Source organism: Rhinatrema bivittatum, chromosome 1, assembly GCF_901001135.1.
Source record: "Rhinatrema bivittatum chromosome 1, aRhiBiv1.1, whole genome shotgun sequence".
NCBI classification, from domain to species: Eukaryota; Metazoa; Chordata; class Amphibia; order Gymnophiona; family Rhinatrematidae; genus Rhinatrema; species Rhinatrema bivittatum.
In genome coordinates, this window is record NC_042615.1 from 55007798 (window position 1) to 55027578 (window position 19781).

At 40.1% G+C, this 19781-nt stretch overlaps 1 protein-coding gene across 1 annotated transcript in view; it reads right to left on the bottom strand.

Moving 5' to 3' along the window:
- Positions 1 to 19781, bottom strand: part of LRBA (LPS responsive beige-like anchor protein) — a 1658631-nt gene that overhangs the window by 397784 nt on the left and 1241066 nt on the right. The window contains 1 exon segment of the mRNA XM_029605291.1: positions 7435 to 7552. Within this exon segment, the coding sequence (XP_029461151.1) occupies positions 7435 to 7552 (118 nt within the window).

The following is a 19781-nucleotide window of genomic DNA, read 5'->3' on the forward strand; positions in this document are numbered from 1 at the left end:
AGGCCACAGGCAGACCTCCAGAAGCAGCTATAAGAAATAAAGTAGGTAGCATAGTAACATAGTGAAAGATGGCAGATAAATACCAAAATAGTCCATCTAGTCTGCCCAGCAAGACTTTTTTTTTAATGTAGTAGGATGGAACAGTACACAGCTGTGACGCCCCTGGAGGCACCCGAAGGAAAGGCTCCTGGCAAGACAAGGCCTGCAGCTCAGAAATTCAACGTACTGAACATATAGCCACCAGGAACACAGTCTTCAAAGTCAACAACTGTAAGGAAAGGCTATGCGGTGGTCGGAACATAAGGCCTGCCAAAAAATCAAGCACCAATTGGAGACTCCACAAGGGAACCGGTAACCTTAAGGGAGGCCTAGGATGCTTCACTCTCTTCAAAAAATGAATCACATCAGTGTGAGATAACAATGAACCACCATGCACCTGGCCCCTGAAACAGGAAGAGCTGCAACCTGTACCTTCAAGGAATTAAGGGCCAATCCTTTATTCAACCCATCCTGCAAAAATTCCAGAGTAAGTGGGATCTTAAATGAACGAGGAAGAACACCACGTTCCTTACACCAGGCCTCAAGAACCCCTCAAACCTGAAGATAAGTCAAGGAAGTGGAGAATTTGCAAGCATGGAGTAAGGTGGCAATCACCGCAGAGGAATAACCACGCTTCAACAGGCGAGCCCTCTCAAGGGCCAAACCTTAAGACAGAACAGAGTTGAATCCTCGTGAAGAACTGGTCCCTGCTGTTACAGATCCATATGCGACAGAAGGCAAAGGGGGGTCTCTACCAGGAGTCTTCACAAATCCGCATACCATGGACACCAGTCCGGCGCCACCAGGAGTACTAGTCCTCTGTGGCTTTTGATTTTGTGAATTATCCTGCCCAGCAAGAGCCATGAAGGAAAGGCATAAGCAAACTATCTTCTGGCCAGACCTGTATGAGCATCTATTCCCAGGGACCATGGTTCCCCCTGCTACGGTAGACTTGAGGAACCTTTGCAATGCGAGAAGACGCCAACAAGTCTAGGAACGGAAGGCCCCAGCAATCCACAATCAGCTGAAACGCCTCGGTTGCCAACACCCACTCTCCTGGGTCCAGATTCTCCCTGCTTAGAAAATCCGCTCCCATGTTTTCTTTTCACGAAATGTGAGAGGCCGAGATCATCTGCAGATGACCTTCTGCCCATACCATAAGCTTGTCCATTTCCTGCGACATTGGCTGGCTCTTGGTTCCTCCCTGGAGATTGATGTAGGCCACCATTGTCGCATTGTCCGATATCACATGAACCACTGGATTCTGTAGCCTGTCACTGAACTGCAAACATATCATCTGTACCGCCAGTTCTTCCAGGCGATTAATGTTCCAGCGGGACTCTTTGGCACTCCAACGTCCTTGGGCCATCAACTCCAGACAGTGAGCCCCCCAACCATGGAGACTCACATCTGTCATGAGTACCAACCAGGTCAGAGAGCACAAGGGAACACTCTTCCCTCAGATGATCCTCCTGCAACCACCCCTGGAGGCGGGAGCAGATTTCCATCGGCAAGTGGAGCTGAACTGAATAGCCCTGAGACTATGAGACTCGGTAGGGAGATGCACATCCACCATCTGCTGGAGATGGAGAATACTGGCAGGCTGGGGGTCACTGCAGGACTATATATACTGTGATGTCAGCTTGCTCCGTCTCCATCTGCTGGCAGGGGAACATAAACTACAGGTCCTGAGTCCATCTGTCTACATGCTAGGAAAGAGCAGTTAATGGACTTCTCCTCCAGAAACTTATTCAAACCATTTTTAAACCCAACTACACTAACTGCCCTAATCACATCCTCTGGCAACAAATTTCAGAGTTTAATTGCGTATTGAATGAAAAAGATTTTTCTCCAATTTGTTTTAAATGTGTTTCTTCCTAACTTCATGAAGTGCCTCCTAGTCTTTCTATTATCCGAAAGAGTAAATAACTGATTCACATTTACCCGTTCTAGACCCCTCATTATTTTATAGACCTCTATCATATCCCCCCCCTCAGTCGTCTCTCCTCCACTCTGAATAGCCCTAAATTCTAGCCTTTCCTCCCAGGGGAGCCATTCCATCCCTTTTATCACCCTTCTCTGTACCATCTCCAGTGCAACTATCTCTTTTTTGACATGCGGTGTCCAGAATTGCATAACGTACTCAAGGTGCGGTCTCATCATGGGGTGATACAGAGACATTATGACATTTTCCATTTTATTCACCATTCCCTTCCTAATAATTCCTAACATCCTGTTTGCTTTTTTGACTGCTGCAGCACACTGAGCTGATAGTTTCAATGTATTATCCACTATGATTCCTAGATCTTTTTCATGGGTAGTAGCTCTTAATATGGAACCTAACAATGTGAAACTATAGCACGGATTATTTTTCCCTATATGTATCACCTTGCACATGTCCACATTAAATTTCATCTGACATTTGGACACCCAATCTTCCAGACTCACAAGGTCCTCCTGTAATTTATCACAATCTGCATGAGATTTATCTACTTTGAATAATTTTGTGTCATCTGCAAATTTGATCACCTCATTCGTCACATCCCTTTCCAGATCATTTGTAAATATACTGAAAGGCACTGGTACAAGTACAGATCCCTGAGGCACTCCACTGTGAAAATTGACTATTTAGTTCTATTCTGTTTCCTGTCTTTTAACCAGTTGCAATCCACGAAAGGACATCGCCTCCTATCCTATGACTTTTTCCTAACATTGTTCCTGAATCTTCCCCTTGGAGTTTCATATTGTGAACCCTAGTTTTACAGCTTCTTTTCCATCGGAAAGATTTGATTTTTGTCTATTATTAATTCCTTTCAGGTATTTAAAGGTCTGAATCAAGGTATTCAAAAAGTTCTTGTAGGGGACAGGAAAAGGGTTCTAGGGCCTTGCCATCACACCAAAACAGTAAACCTCCTCCATTTGTAATCATATGAGCTCCTGGTATAGTTCTCTCTATAAGCCAAAAGTACTTGAGAAATGCTCCGATAAAGTATCACTTCCCTTTGAACATCCAAGCTGTGAGGACAAAAGATTAGAGATTGAGGAAAAGGAAAATTCACTGGTTCTGTTTTATCAGAGTTGGAAAAGCATCCAATCAGATTGGTTTCCTAATTGATTAATTAGAAATCAAACCTGTCTTGGCCAAGAAGGGGCCAACAACTGTGAAAAACCTGCTCTGGCAGGGGTCCCACAGACCCTGACAAATCCCGGAGAATCAGGGAAGTTTCTTTTCAGATATATTGGGTACCATTATACCCATATTATTATAGTTGTTGATATCAATGCCATTGCTGATGGTGCTTGATGAAATTCCAGGAAAGACTGGTTGGCAGTTTGCACCAATTTCAGGTCAGGGAGTCAAGCAAATTGGCACTCTAGCATTTCCTGAATCCTCCTATTTAACTACTCTTTAAAAATATCCAATGCTAACACAAGGTGGGATGCAGAAGTGATATCTTCCTGGGTCACCTGGATTGTATCAGACTGTGACTTGGGCTCTTGGAGGCTGTTGCATTCCAACAAATTCTCTTGAAGGTAAGCAGCCTGCTCTGCTTGGATGCTTGGGAGGATCTATGCTGCTGCCAATATCTCCCAGCTCTCATCACTGTGTATTGATCAAAACCAAGGTTTGAACTTCTTTGCCTTCACTCAATGCTCCATATCAGTGGTCCTTAATGCTCAAGCTAATGAAGCAGCACCTCTTGCTTTCATTGGGTAGGCTGGAACTGGAGGATGCTTTGTCTCCTCAGCCTCTTTTAATGCACAGTGTCAATGAAGTTCAATGCTTCTTCAGTACTGATGCACCATTAGTGTACAGTGCAGCTCCTAAGCCCATTGATGTTGATACAGATGACTCAGACTTATTTAACAATCAATACAATATGGATTCAAAAAATGGCAATAATATTAATAACAGAGAATATGTCAGTAAGGAACTTGTAACAAATCTCTCTTTTTAATAAAAGCAGGCAATTCATATAAAAGCGACAGAATTCTTTCAGGATATTAATATCCTTTCATAAAAAACTGTTAATTTCTATTCATAGCTTTTAGAATCTGTGGTATATTAATTGCTGTTTAGGTGTGGTTGATTTTTTTTTGATTTTTTAAAATATTTTGTTCATTTCAAACTTATCTAACCAAAGAGCTTATTCAAGAACACTAATCAGACTTAAGAGCCTCTGGGAGTTATCTCCCCCCATGTAGGGCATCCTAAAACATCATGGTCACTCCAAGACACACCACACATCTATTATGTGGGTCTGTGACAGATATGATGTGACTGCTCTTGGAGAAGCACCTGGTTATCTTCGGATTGTTGGACAATGGATGAAAAATAATTGATACAAAATCAAGCAACTCAATTTTTAACATACAACTGATGCACAGATACTGGTGCTGATACACCCATGGAAAAAGAGAGAGAAAAGTCTGAAAAACTTACCAAGGGAGGTAAGAGGGAGGAAAACAACTTCCAAACAGTGGGTCCCAAGTGGAAAAAAACATGGAAAAGAGATGTTTTAGAGATAAGGAAATGTTTTCCTCAGAAGTTGAACTGACAGGCTCCAAGGATAAAAACAAAACTGAGAGAGTCCCTGTGTAGTGCTCACAATGCTGGACAATTGTGCACATGCTCAGTAGAGCTGACAGCTCTAAAACCTAAGTCGTCAAGTCTTCCAAACATGGCTCTGTCTGATATCATCCATCAATGAAGACTAACATCCTGCTTGTCCTTGCAAAAATGTAGGTGTTTTTAATTTAACTAGAAACATAGAAGAAAAATAGAGGGGCTATCTTTTCTCCCTTCTCAGTCAAAAAGATAATTAGTGTGCCAGCTCTTTCATCAGATAAAAGTCATTGTATGAACACTCACCATCATGTCCTTGGTTCTACCAATTCCCACTGCTTTTGGAAGCTGAATCCTGGATCAAACTAAGATCCTTGCTTCATACAGAAGTCAGAAAGAGAAGTGATAAAATCTTCAGGTATACAGAAACAAAAATCTAACATTATTTTGGTGACTTATTCTGTTTGAGAAAGGTTCTTGACCACCCAATTGTCCAAGCAGGGAAACACATGAACCGCCCGGTTTACACAGAAATTTGAAGGGGATTCAAGATGGAGTCCACTTAGGAAGATGCTGACTGTTCTGATTCCAGTATTCTTACTCTACTCCAAAACAGCCTTAAAATATTTTTGAATTTATGGGGGAATAAAAAGCAAGGAAGAGCAACGACCTATCTGGTGTCAACCCCAACTGATACCAAAGGGACGGTGGACACTTGGGATTTGCTCTGCATATCGAATTTAGCTTGTCTAGAGAAAAGTTTGGGAGAACCAGAGGAGTGCAGAAATGTCCTCCACTGAAGATATCAACATCTTCCTGAGTCCAGAGACTCGCAACACTCCACCGATACCTTTGGGATTCTTGTGCTTGGCCTTTTTCGAGGAGCATGCTCAGTGTGATCTGGGCCTCCTAAAGAGCTGCTGTGGGTGGAAGAAGTTGGAAGAATAGCTCTGTGAGCTCTCATTCTTGTCCCAGTCTCCCTTCCTGGGCTGAGGTGTCTCTCTGGAAGATTTGATTTTGTCTTTGGCAAGAATAGAGGAGTTTCTTTCAGGCTCCATTTCCAGACTCTGTGCATTTACATCGCAAGAGATACAAAGTTTCAGGAACAGGAAGAGAGTCTCCAGCAACAAGCTGCCCAATTAAGTTCTGCTATTTCTCAAATTTCTATGGGTTATGGATACAAAGGTGTTGTTGAAAGATAATCTCCATTGAAGAGGTCATGTAGAATATTTGGAAAACTATCGGGGTTATTTTCCAACTCGCGTTATGGCCTTTTCGCATGCGTTAAGGTATTTTTGCATGCAAAATTTTTTAAAGGGGAGGGGTTGAGAGTGGGATTTTGGGAAAAGTGGGCTGGCTTCGCACTTTGCAAAGCCATATCGCACAGTTTTAACGCTGAAAATAACTATACCTTTTTCATTGGCGTTAAGCTGTGCGATATGCCCATAAATTAATCAATGGAAATATATATGCAGATGTCATCAATTGATTGTTTTAAGACAATAGGGCAGTTGGTTTGAGTGCAAATTCTTTTTACAGTGTCTAAGTTTACTGGATCAAATGAGTCCCAACTGGTGTCAATGAGGGATGTTGAATACACAGATAAAGGAAGATGAGAAATGCTATCATAGATAGTATTGGTTTTGTCCTTGTAGTAAGTGCCTAATTGATTACAAAATTCAATAGTAGAAGGTAGAACATTTATTAGTAAGGAGTTTAACAATATTGAAAAGTTGTGTACAGTTGTTGTTTGCAGCTTGTATTTTTTGAGTAGAATTTTATCTTTGAGATGTTTATTTTAGATTGATAATTTCTCAAGTAGATGATGTACTCAGTTTTATGTTGGGGAAGGGGATTTCTCCTCGATCAGTGTTTCAGTTGTCTGAGTTTTCTTTTCATGTTTTTTAATTCAGAAGTATACCATGAGCATAGTGATTTCATTTTGAACAGATTTTAATCAATGGAACAACTTGAACCATAATAAACTTGAGATTCTGTGAACAAAACCACACAACTTTCTAACTGCTTATACCATCACTACAATCCACCATGATAAATTATCTTTTTTCATATTAATGGTTTCTAACTTTATTAGTAACCACCTTTGGGTAGACAATATAAATTATCTTTATAATTATCAATATAAATTACTCATGTTACTGTTATTCTGTCACGTTACATTTATCTAATCGTTCTTTGTACCTGACAAAAAGAAATGCCTTGCTTCCTGCATCTTCAAGTGATATGTAAACCGATGTGATATGGAAATCGAACAACGGTATATAAAACAAATAAATAAATAAAAATAAATAAATCTTCATACTAAAAAATAAGTATGAAAAAAATCTGACACCTGCACATATATATTAATTGGAGCTTTCCTTTCCTTAGTGTGTGGACCATCCATAAAAAAATATATAACCCATAGGTCATCATTTTGTGATATAGAACACCTGAATAGATGGGTACATTTAGAAGGTAATTTTCAAAGGGACTTTTGTGGGTAAAATAGTGTTTTACGTACAGAAATGACCTTCTAAAAATTGCCCAATATGCAGGTAAACTTATATGCATGTGAGGGTAGGCATTCCCAGGAGCAGGGTTTGAGAGGTGTTTGGACTTATGTGCATACTTTTGGATTTCCAAAAGTATGCACATACTTTTTTAAGAAAAAAATTCTGTGCACATATTAGCGGGTGTAAATGTGTGAGGGTAGATTGGGTGGGATAATTTTCAAAGTGGCTCTACGTGCAGGAATCTATTTTGAAAATCGTATTAACTTATGCATGTATTTGCCAGCAAATTAAAATTACCCCCTTTATGGTTACCTCTGTTTGCCATGAAGATCTCTAGTGCTGTATTCTGAAGAAGGTAGCGCCTGGAGAAGATGGCTCGAATCTCTGTGAACAGCCATTTTCCATGCAGCCCTTCTGTATAAGCCAGAATCTGTCAAGACATAGAATGTGCCAAAATAGTCCAAAAAGTTAAAAAAGAATTAACGTTTTGCTGTACATTTTATGTTAGCCAGTGTTTAATAAAATGAACCCTTGCAGTTAAAAGCCCTATGGGTCAAATAAATTATATGCAGCACATTCTTCTAAAATCTCATCGCCAAACAAAAATGTTCTTATTTTTATTTTAGACTTAGCTCATGCCTTTTCTTTGGTAGCTCAAGGGGCGTGACTTTCAGGGCTTACAATCAAAGGGCCTCATTTACTAAGCATTTTTCCCATAGACAGAATAGGAGAAAAGCCTTAATATTTCAGGCCCTATGTTTGTCCCCAGTAGGAATTACATACATAAAAAAGGGACAAGTAACAATGAAGTGATTTTATAAGCAGACTGCTTTTTATAAGTGGAATATATTGTGCATAGTACAGTGCAACTATGTCCCAATGCCCATGGGAAACACCATTGCTCAACCTGAAGCCACCTGCAAGTTACTTTCAGATTTCCAGACATTTATAGTTCAATACTCGTCTGCACTGCAGTAAGTACAATATAGTTCATTTAGAAAGGTGTCAAAAAACATTATGTTTATAGCATTAATTGAAAGTTCCATATTCCTATATACATGATGGTAAGTACACATTCCATATATCTAGTACAGTAAATATTCCCAATAGCCACAGGCTCTACAGCAATTGCACCAATTTTTAAAGAAATCAGGTGCAAATATAGTTACACATGCTTTAGTAATTTCTGACTTTGACTATTGTAATGTCCTATATATTCTGGCCTTCCAACAAAAGATACTTTTTAAGTTACAGGTATACAAAATGGGTGATTCTGGAGTATAGCAAGAAATAGGGTAACGTTATTGAGGGGACTACATTGGTTGGTTGTTTTACTTTGAATACATTTTAAACTTTTAATATTAGATTTTAGGATTCTTAGAAGCATTGGCCCTCAATATTTGCAAGACCAACTGGACTGGTACACCACCACACGAATTTTGAGATGTGCTCATTCCATCCTTGAAAGAAATTAAATTGCTGAGAATGTGAAAAGGTTTTTCATACATTGTTCCTCAACTTTACAATGCACTTCTGAGAGTTTCTAGGTGTGATTTAGATTTGCCTTTTAGATACCGAAATGAAAACTTTTCTTAGACAAATATTTACCCTCTGAGGTTGAAGGATCTTTTATGGTTGTGTTTCTTACTCTGATTTTATGTTACCATACTGTTTCTCCAATTATATTACTCCATGAGGTTTTATTTTTGATGGTTTTGTCTTTTATTGAGCTGTGTTTCCTAATGTGAAGGGCTTTTTTGTGTTGTAATGCCTCTCTTGAATGAAAGGCAATGATAGAGGTGTTTAAAATCATGAGAGATCTAGAACAGGTAGATGTGAATCTGTTTTTTACTCGTTTGGATAATAGAAAGACTAGGGGGCACTCCATGAAGTTAGCATGTGGCACATTTAAAACTAATCGGAGAAAGTTCTTTTTCACTCAACGCACAATTAAACTCTGGAATTTGTTGCCAGAAGATGTAGTTAGTGCAGTTAGTATAGCTGTGTTTAAAAAAGGATTGAATAAGTTCTTGGAGGAGAAGTCCATTACCTGCTATTAATTAAGTTGACTTAGATAATAACCGCCGCTATTACTAGCAACTGTAACATGGAATAGACTTAGTTTTTGGGTACTTGACATGCTCTTATGGCCTGGATTGGCCACTGTTGGAAACAGGATACTGGGCTTGATAGACCCTTGTTCTGACCCAGTATGGCATGTTCTTATGTTCTGTGTGTGTATAGCTCACATATACACACATTGTATATATATATATTCATAAGGAAAGTCACTTCTCAATGAAAATGATCCAGCTTGCAATAAAAGTTCACATTAACATTAAAATTACATGTGCTCTAAATTAAACATTTCACTAATTCAATATAGAATGGCCATCAAATGTCTATTCCACCCTTGCCCATTTATCACATTTTGTGTCAGTGCATCAGATTTGCATGCATGTAAATGAGGAGACTTTTCCATCCATCAATACATCATATTCCAAAACTTTCAGAGCCAAAAATGTTTTATTAGAGGACAAAGCATGTATGTATCCAAAAAAAAAAACCCCAAACTGATATTCAACAATTGAATAAATCTCTACCCGAGTCAATGCTTGGTTGAAGCTGCTTTGGCAGCAATTACTGCTATGAGTCTGTTGTGTTAGGTCCTCATCAACTATGTACACCTAGATTTAATTAACATTTTTTATATCGTACAAATCAGCCAAACCCACCAACATGGTTTCCAATAATAAACATAATCAAATATCAAATACAAAAAAATCACATACAGTTTATATATAACACAGAGAGTAAATACCAACCACCCACCTTATGCCACACTTTCTGCCACTGCAATTTGCCAGACCTGCCAACTCAAAACTCCCAAATTATAATCTTAACCCTTCACTCATTCTTAACTAATTTCTTGCTTAACCATTCAAATCAGGAAATAAAAAGCTCTTTACTAGCTTACAAAACTTTTATAAACTCAGCTTTGCTCTAATAAAAGCTGGTAAACTATTCCAGAGTTCTGGCACCATAAGATTAAAAGTTCTTTTTGCAATTCATTGACTTTTAACCATATTCATAGTTTCTAATTGATGACACTGGGAGGACCACAATTCTCTCCCTGGCATGTAACATTTTAATTTCTTTCACAAATACTTGTCAATATTAAACCATTGTTTACAAAACTGTTCAAATTCTTTCCTTTGGGGAGCATTGATGGACAGCAATCCTTAAGTCATACCACAGATTTTTGATTGGATCAAGATTGAGGCTCTGACTAGGCCACTCCAAGACATTTACTTTTTTGTTCCTTAGCCACTTCAGTGTGGCTTTGGTCAAGTGCCTCAGGTCATTGTCATGCTGGAAGGTGAACTCCTGTCCCAGTTTCAGCTTTCTTGTAGAGAGCAGTATAATTTCCTCATTCACCATTCATTACCCCATCTATTCTGACAAGTACCCCAGTCCCTGCTGGTAAGAAACATTGCCAACACCATGTTTCACAGTAGCGATGATGTTCTCTGGGTGATGTGCTGAATTGTGCTTGCGCCAAACAGAATGCTTTTCATCCCAGCCAATAAGTTCTATTTTAGTTTCGAAAGACCACAAAACTTTTTGACACATAGCTACAGTATCCTGATGTTCCCTTGTATACTTCAGATAGGATTGAAGGTGGGCTTTCTTGAGTAATGGCTTCCTTCTTGCCACCCTACCATATAGGCCAGGTTTGCTGGTTGCAGCGTACAAGGGGGAAAGCTTTTTCCGTTGTAGCAACAATATGGTGGAATAGCCTTTCTATTAAGATCTGGCATCAAAATGATTACCTGGCTTTCTATAAGGCTATGAAGGACTTACCATTTCAGCAGGCATTCCATTTATATTTACAGGGATAGAGCATAAGATCCTGTTAGCATGGTATATGATTGGGCAAAATGGATATTAGAATGATTTAAAAGAGATGGGTCTGGTGTTACAGGTATGCGGTTTCTGGGATGTTTTATTGTAAGGGGTTCATATTTTAAATTGGATGTTTGCATTATGTTTTGATATGATTTTATTTTGTACTTGAGTTTGTTTGTAAATTGTTGTGAGCTTGGTGGTAGCAGCGATTTAGACGTGTAAATTATAAATAAAAAAGATTATCATCACGTGCAAACTTTGGACAGTCTTGGCACTGGAAGCATGTAGTTCTTTCAAAGTTGCCACTGGTCTCTTGGTTGATACCCCAATCAGTCTCCTCTTTGCTCCATCATTCAGTTTGGAGGGATGGCCTGATCTAGGCAGAAGTATGGTGCCATACATTTTCCATTTCTTAATAATCATCTTGGACCATGTTTGAAGGGATATTCAAGAACTCTGTGATTCCTTTATACCCATCCCCAGATCTGTGCCTTTTCACAACTTTGTCCCAGAGTTCTTTTGACAGTTTCTTGGTGCTCATGATTAGTTCTTTGCTTTGAAATGCACTACCTAGTACAGAAAACTAACAGGAACCGCTTAATTCATCAGTACAATTTAACACAGATGGCCAATTCACTTGGTATATGCTTTTGAAGATGACTGGTTACGCCAGAGGTTGTGAATTTAGGATTGCTTCAGAAGGGGCATGTGTGTGAAGGGGAAATTATTCCATGTTTTTATTTCTACTTCATTTTCTAAGGGGTATGTGAAAATATTTTTCACTTGGCAATTATAAGTTAGGATGTGTGGATATATGGAACAGACACTTTTAATGCTTTTTGCTTCCAGGCTATAAGGCAACAAAAGAGTAACATTTTGGAAGAGTGTGCAGTTTTTCTAACCACTGATTCCAATGATGTAGCATAGTATATTTGGATTATTTTTGTTTGCATAGTAAAAGGCATAATAGAAAAAAGGAAGCAGAATCCCCCACATAAATTAATCCTATAAAACAGTGAATATTTAACATTAAGTAAGCACTGTTTCTTTTAGTTTTAATAAAAGACGTAACAACCTGCCATTGTGAACGGTCATATAGCTCCTTTTCTCAATGTTTTTCTGCATTGGTCTTTAGATGTACAAATCATGATTTTGTCATGTGATGCGGTTTGGCAGCAGAGAATATCAGCAGAGATTTGTTTTTTAAACTGGCTTGGTGATGTGGTTTATTTCTTAAATTAAAATATTTTCACCATAAAGTGGAGTTAGCGAGTAGAAATGTACTCAGAGGAGGGCAGCCAGGATGATGGTGGCATGAGCAGACTGTATCAAATGCTCTGTTGGAGCTGTGCTTTTCTTTGCTGATTTCTTGATGTTCTTGTTTACCTTGGGACTAGTAATGAGAGGAAAGGGGGAAAAAAGCAAAGATTTGGGGAAACCCTCCATTACTTCCCTTATTTCCCCTGAGTACACCGCTCCATATTGATTCCTTTGGAGGCTGGACCCCTGGATCTGCCCTGAGTGTCTCCACTGATGGTGTCAAAGAAGTAATTTTTAATTTGTATTTTTTTCAAGGAGGAAAAAGACATCAGAAACTAAACAGGGCAATGCTTTTCACTGTGGTTGGGGCTTCTTAATCATCAGTCAAAAAACCTCCTTCAGTTGTGTCCAAAATATGTCTTAAAAAAATGGGAAAATAAATCTTAATAAACGTAACTTGTGAAGATTTTTGTTTTTCATCCTGAAGCATTCTTTAACTTATGAACATTTTATAATTCTCCAAAATGTTATGATTCTGCCTGGAGTCTGGGATGTGTCTCTGCCCCAATGTGCTGTATACTTGGCTTGATGCCTGTGTGGCTCTGGCTGTAATGGAGAAAGTGGAAACCATCATGATAGATGTACTGCAAGAGCCTAGTAGCTCTGGAATAGAGGAAGAACAAGCCACTAGGACTCCAGTCTTGGATGCTACAGATAAGCAACTAAAATACACCCATCTGAACTAGGGGAAAATTGCTAACCACAGTAGCCCTTATTTTGAAGGGGCCTGTTTTAATAGGGGAATAAAATTGGTCAGCACTGGAGAAGTTTAATAATTCTGTTGTGCAATGTTCTCAGAACTTAAGTTCATTTTCCAAAAAGGATGGGAATCAACTCCATGCATAGAAGTGGCCATACAAGAAACAACAAGCACAAGATACACAATCCCTGTACACCGCCTTGATACAGGACAATATAGTGATGCTTTGGAATGTAAGGGATCCTGCCTTATGCTTGCGACTTGGATTGGCCACTGTTAGAAAGAGGATATTGGGCTTGATGGACCCTTGTCTGACCCAGTATGGCCATTCTTATATTCTTAAGGGTGTCACCAAAGTGGCCCTTACTAAGGCAAAAATCTTCAGAGATCCTGAAGGTATAAGGCCACAAATAGGAGTATATACTGATTTTTGACACTCCTCATTAGGAAGTGACTTGCACGGAGTATGTGTTTAACAAAACTCATGAGCCTACTTTGACTCATGCTCTATTCCTTTAATCCTCTGTACTGAGAGGAGGTTACAACCCAAGGGTTAAATGCCTGGGTCCTAGGACTTGCAAGATTTTCTTGGGATCCAAGGAGGATCATGAGAGTGGAAGGACCAAGAGGGGATCCAAAGGAAGAGAGGAGTTAGAACCATACTCCTCATTATCCATGAGAGATTATCTAAATATTCTAAGCAATGGGCTTTTAGGTTGGAGTCAGAGTGAGAACTGCCAGACTGGGAAATCTATTTGCAGATTTGTTGTTGGAAGAATCTGTCAGCAGAGACTCTTCTAAATTGTACTAGGAGGAATTTCAAGTTTCTTATTGGGGAAAAAATATTTCAACCAGCTTTTAGGTACATCCAGGAGGTGCCCAGTGAGAATCCCTTGTTAAGTACCTACTACCAGGGACTTCAGATTTACCAGTGACTGTATCCATGATTCCTTGGATTTTCCTTTCTGTATTTAAATGCACTATGACAAAGTATACCATCTATGAATTTTCATATGCAATCAAATTAAACAGTAAAATGATATATTTTAAACAATCCCAACTTGATGTTGTGTCTTTTTGTTCTTTTTACTACTGGGAATTTAGCAGATCTGTAATAAAAAACTATCTTTTCACCCACTGAGGAAGGAAGCTGGGAGCATGTGTCAGAAAATATCCCCAGATCTCACAAATGTTCCACCAGTTAGTAGGGTTTAGGGGCACAGGAGCTACAGGAAGTTAAAAAAAAAAAAAGAGAAGGGGGAGCTAGTTTACGTTTGTTGGGGCCATTAAGCAATAGCAATTATACTGCAACCAATTTTGACATAAGTACTGGAAGGAAGACATTAAGCAAATTACTGCAGTAGCATATAACTTTAAAAAAAAGAGAGACTATGATAGAATGAGGAAATTAGAAAAACACTAAAAGGAGCAGGTACCAAGGTTAAAAGCTTACATGGGGCATGGACACTGTTTAAAAGCAGCATCTTAAAAACCCAGATAAAATGTATTCTATGCATTAAAAAAAGGCTGAAGGAAGACAAACTGACTGCCAGCATGGTTTAATGGAGAAGTGAAAGAGGCAGATAAATCCAAAAGGGCTTCTTTCAAAAACAGAACATAGACCCAAAAGAGGAAAACAGGCAAGAGCATAAGTATGGACAAGTTACTGAAATAGTATGACAGAAGAGAGAATTCGAGAAGTTTGTTCTGGGAGGTCAAGGAAATAGCAGAAAAATGGAATGAATTATTTGCCTCAGTCTTTATTGAGGAAAATATTAGCAACACACCCACACTGGAAACATTTTTTGAAGGTGATGATTAAGAACATAAGAACATAAGAAAATGCCATACTGGGTCAGACGAAGGGTCCATCAAGCCCAGCATCCTGTTTCCAACAGTGGCCAGTCCAGGCCATAAGAACCTGGCAAATACCCAAAAACTAAGTCTATTCCATGTTACCGTTGCTAATGGCAATGGCTATTTTGAGCAACTAAAACAAATCTCTGAAATAATGGAAAATGTAATGCAGGTATCTGCACACTTTTCAAGAGAAGGGCCATATAGGATATTTCAGATCACCAGTGGGAGAGAGCACCCCTTGGTTTGCTTGTTGAGAAGAGTACCTGGGGAGAAGGGAAGAGGGCATGTTTGGCCCTTTCAGTGATTCAAAATGCTGGGGAAGAGAGGAGACAGGTGGCAGGATTCCCAGAGATGTAACAGATAGTGTCAGTGATCAAATTTCTAGATGTCTCCAAAGTTGGAAATCCTGCCCCATGCCTCTTCCCTTCCCCAGTATCTGTTCACCTTATGAAGTAAGAGACAGGGAGGGCGGATGGCTGGTGGGATGAAGTGTGTGTCATGCATTCTCAGCATTCTTAAACCTTCCCTACTTTTGGAGCGTCCCAGAGCAAGAGCCATTACCCACCCTTATCCATCCATCCAGCGATCACACATCCACCCATCCAGTCTCCAGAAGCATTCATCCAGTCTCCTGCAGCACTCATACAGTCTCCACCGGCACTCATCCAGTCTCCTGCGGCACTCATCCAGTCTCCTGCGGCACTCATCCAATCTCCTGCGGCACTCATCCAGTCCCCAGAGGCACTCATCCAGCAGCACTCATCCAGTCTCCAGCGGCACTCATCCAGTCTCCAGCGGCACTCATCCAGTCTCCTGCAGCACTCATCCAATCTCCTGCAGCACTCATCCAGTCTCCAGAGGCACTCATCCAGTCTCCAGCGGCACTCATCCAATCTCCTGCGGCACTCATCCAGTCTCCAGCGGCACTCATCCAGTCTCCTGCGGCACTCATCCAGTCTCCAGAGGCACTCATCCAGTCTCCAGAGGCACTCAACCAGTCTCCTGCAGCACTCATCCAGCAGCACTCATCCAATCTCCTGCGGCACTCATCCAGTCTCCTGCGGCACTCATCCAGTCTCCTGCAACACTCATCCAGTCTCCAGAGGCACGCATCCAGTCTCCAGAGGCACGCATCCAATCTCTAGCAGCACTCATCCAGGCTACAGAAGCACACATCCAGTCTCTAGCAGCACATCCAAGCTCCAGTAGCACTCATCCAGCACCGATCCAACCTGAACAATAATGTACTACCGACCACGCACCTACAAATCACTCATCCCAATCATGATTTCCCCCACTACACAGTTACTAGGCCTCACCCTATTCACCATAATCCTATTCAACGCCCAATCTCTCACCAACAAAACTCTTATACTCAACGACATACTGCAGGACACAACCCCAGACGTTTGCGCCATAACAGAAACATGGCTCAAATCCACGGACATCATACTCATTAACCAATTACCAACGCAGACTTACGATTTCTTCTCCATCCCAAGACAAAAAAAAAGAGGAGGGGGTATCTTCCTAGCTGCAAAAAAATCCTTAAGGTTCTCACACCACCCCATCAGTACAGTAACTAAACTAGAACTAGGATTGTTCAAATCAGAACAACTCCAAATCCTGCTAGTCTACGCCCCTCCAGGCTTACTAGAGTCAGACTCCTCTCCTATCATCGAAACCATAACTCTGCATCTCAATCTTGACTCCCCTGCTATAATCCTGGGTGACTTCAATTTACATGTTGACAAAGTTCCCCTCTCTACAAACTGTGAAGCCCTCCTCACCGCACTGTCAGCGATGGGATTCAGACAACAAATCAATAAACCCACCCACAAAGCAGGCCACACGCTCGATCTACTCTTTACAAACACTGGTATTTCTCTTACAAAACAACCAAATTGCAAAAAAGTCCCATGGTCAGATCACTCTCTAATCTCCACCAGCTTTTCCTTACCGCGATCAGACTCCAAACTCAACTCAAGACCCTCTTTCCTATACAGAAAACCTTGCAACTCGGAACATCTAAGTAAAGCTCTAACCTCGGATCTACCACTCATTGAAGTATCTACCCCGAACGCTGCCCTCCAATCCTGGTCCAAAATAACAAAATCTATAGCAAACACTCTCTGCCCACTGACAACCAAAACAAGGTCTGCTAATACATCCAAACGACATCCCTGGTATAATGATGAACTACGAAAACTCAAACAATTACTTCAGCAAAAAGAAAGAAAATGGCGCAAAGCCCCTTCACCAGCCTCACTCTCTGATTACAAACGATCACTCCATCTTTACAAAAGTACCACGTTGAAAATCAAAAGAGACTACTATGCCCGAAAGGTTCATCATCTCAGCTTTGACTCAAAAGCTCTATTCGCCTTCGTTTCCAGCCTCACTAAACCTATCACTCCAGATATACCACCCGAACAAGCCCAGACTAAAGCAGACGAATTGGCTCTTCATTTTAACAAAAAATATCGGATCTCCTTAATCAGCTGATTCCAAACACTACGTCTCCAGATAACACATATCTTCCCCAAAATAAAGACATCCAGCTTAATGCCTTTGAACCCATCACAATCACAGAGATACAAAATGTATTAAAAAGAATGAAACCGTCATCACACCCATTTGATCAAATCCCTACCAAAATGCTTCTTCTTATCCCGGACACAATAGCAAAAACCCTAGCAGATATTATAAACTGCTCCTTATCACATGGCATCTACCCAGATGACCTAAAAACTGCCTCAATCAAGCCACTGCTAAAAAAACCAAATCTAAATGCATGTGATCCCAACAACTTCCGCCCTATTTCCAACCTACCATTTATAGCTAAAATCATGGAAAAACTGGTAAACACCCAACTATCCAACTACCTAGAGGACCACAGTATTCTGTCCCCAAACCAATATGGTTTTCGCAAAGCCGCAAGCACCGAAACGCTACTAATTTCACTCATGGACTACCTACTCTCTGGTATTGATAAAGGCCAAGCATATTTACTAATCCTCCTTGACTTCTCGGCGGCCTTTGACACCGTCAACCACGCCCTTCTTCTAAAACAGCTGGCAAACATTGGTTTAACAAGTGCCACACTAAACTGGTTCAAAACATTTCTAGAAAACAGAGGATACAGAGTCAAAATTCATAATAAAGAATCCCAATACCACCCTTCTAATAGAGGAGTGCCGCAAGGATCATCACTTTCACCCACCCTTTTCAATGTCTACCTGCTACCACTCTGCCAACTACTTACAAAATTAAGCCTGAAACATTTCCTTTTTGCAGACGACGTACAGATCGTAATCCCTATAAAAGAATCAATCTCAAAAACAATGGAATACTGGGACAGTTGCCTATTAGAAATTAAACTTCTCCTCAACAGTCTAAACCTTGTACTCAATGCTTCGAAAACAGAATTCCTGCTCATATCACCGGAAAACAATAACACACTTCCTAAACCACCCACACTCCTTCAAACAACCCACGTAAGAGACTTAGGAGCCATCCTAGACAATCGTCTCAACCTCAAAACATTCATTAACCAAACCACCAAAGATTGCTTCTACAAATTACATATCCTGAAAAGAATAAAACCGCTGTTTCACACTCAGGACTTCAGAACAATCTTGCAAGCAATAATCTTTTCCAAACTAGATTATTGCAACTCATTACTATTAGGCCTCCCAGCTTCTTACACCAAACCTTTACAAATGGTTCAGAACTCTGCAGCCAGAGTCCTTACAAATTCCAGGAAAATTGACCACATTTCACCTATTCTCAAAAACCTCCATTGGCTTCCGATCCACTATAGAATCATGTACAAAACCATTAACATCATTTACAAAACTATCAACCAACACACGCAACTCGACCTACAAATACCACTTAAAAAATTCACCTCCGCCAGGCCTATCAGGGAACACTACAAAGAGTCACTCCAAATTCCAAAGGCCAAAACCTACCAACATAAATCCTTGAGTCTCAGAGCCTTCTCATCAGCAGGTCCAGCTCTCTGGAACTCGATCCCACCTGATTTGAGACAAGAGCCATGCTCTTTAACATTTAGGAAAAGACTAAAAACTTGGCTTTTCAAAAAAGCATTTCCAAGCCTTGAATAAAACCTCCTCTCACTAGCACTAACTCGTATGCAATAATGGAATGTAAACACGAATCAACCAACCTCAAACCCTCTCTCACTAATTCCTGCTGAATATTTATCATACTATTACCATTCACAACTGTGTCATATTTATTCATTTGATTACCTATGTACCGTTTCATAGTCTTATTTTTTCACTTGCTATTCTAATGTATCAATAGGCTGAAATGTAAATATTGTGCTGTTCAATTTCTCCCCTTCCATCCCAAGTTTATTTTCCTTGTTTTTTGTAACTTTCCCTCTCCCTTTTTCTGATTCACTGTATTTAAAGTTCAAGGTTCTTATTGAAAATATTGTTTTTTACGTTACGTTATGCTTTACACTCCTTGTTATTTGTAAACCGGGTTGATGTGATGCCTATCATGAAACTCGGTATAACAAAAACAATAAATAAATAAATAAATTTATTTTGTATTTATCGAGTTTTATATACTGTCGTTCGGTTTCGCCATCACAACGGTTTACAAAGTATCGATGTTTAACAGACTTCTTTCCACTTTCTCATCTCTTTCCTCCACATAGCCTCTCGCCTTTTTCTTCTTCTCACACACCCCTCTCTTGCAACATGCCAGATTCATGGTATGAGCAAAACAATCCTCTCTGGAGACCCTAATCCAGGGAGAGGCACTCAGACTTGGTATCTGGGTATAAGTATGAATTTCGGCACTCTGCGCCTCCAAAGCCTGCATCCTTAGGCAA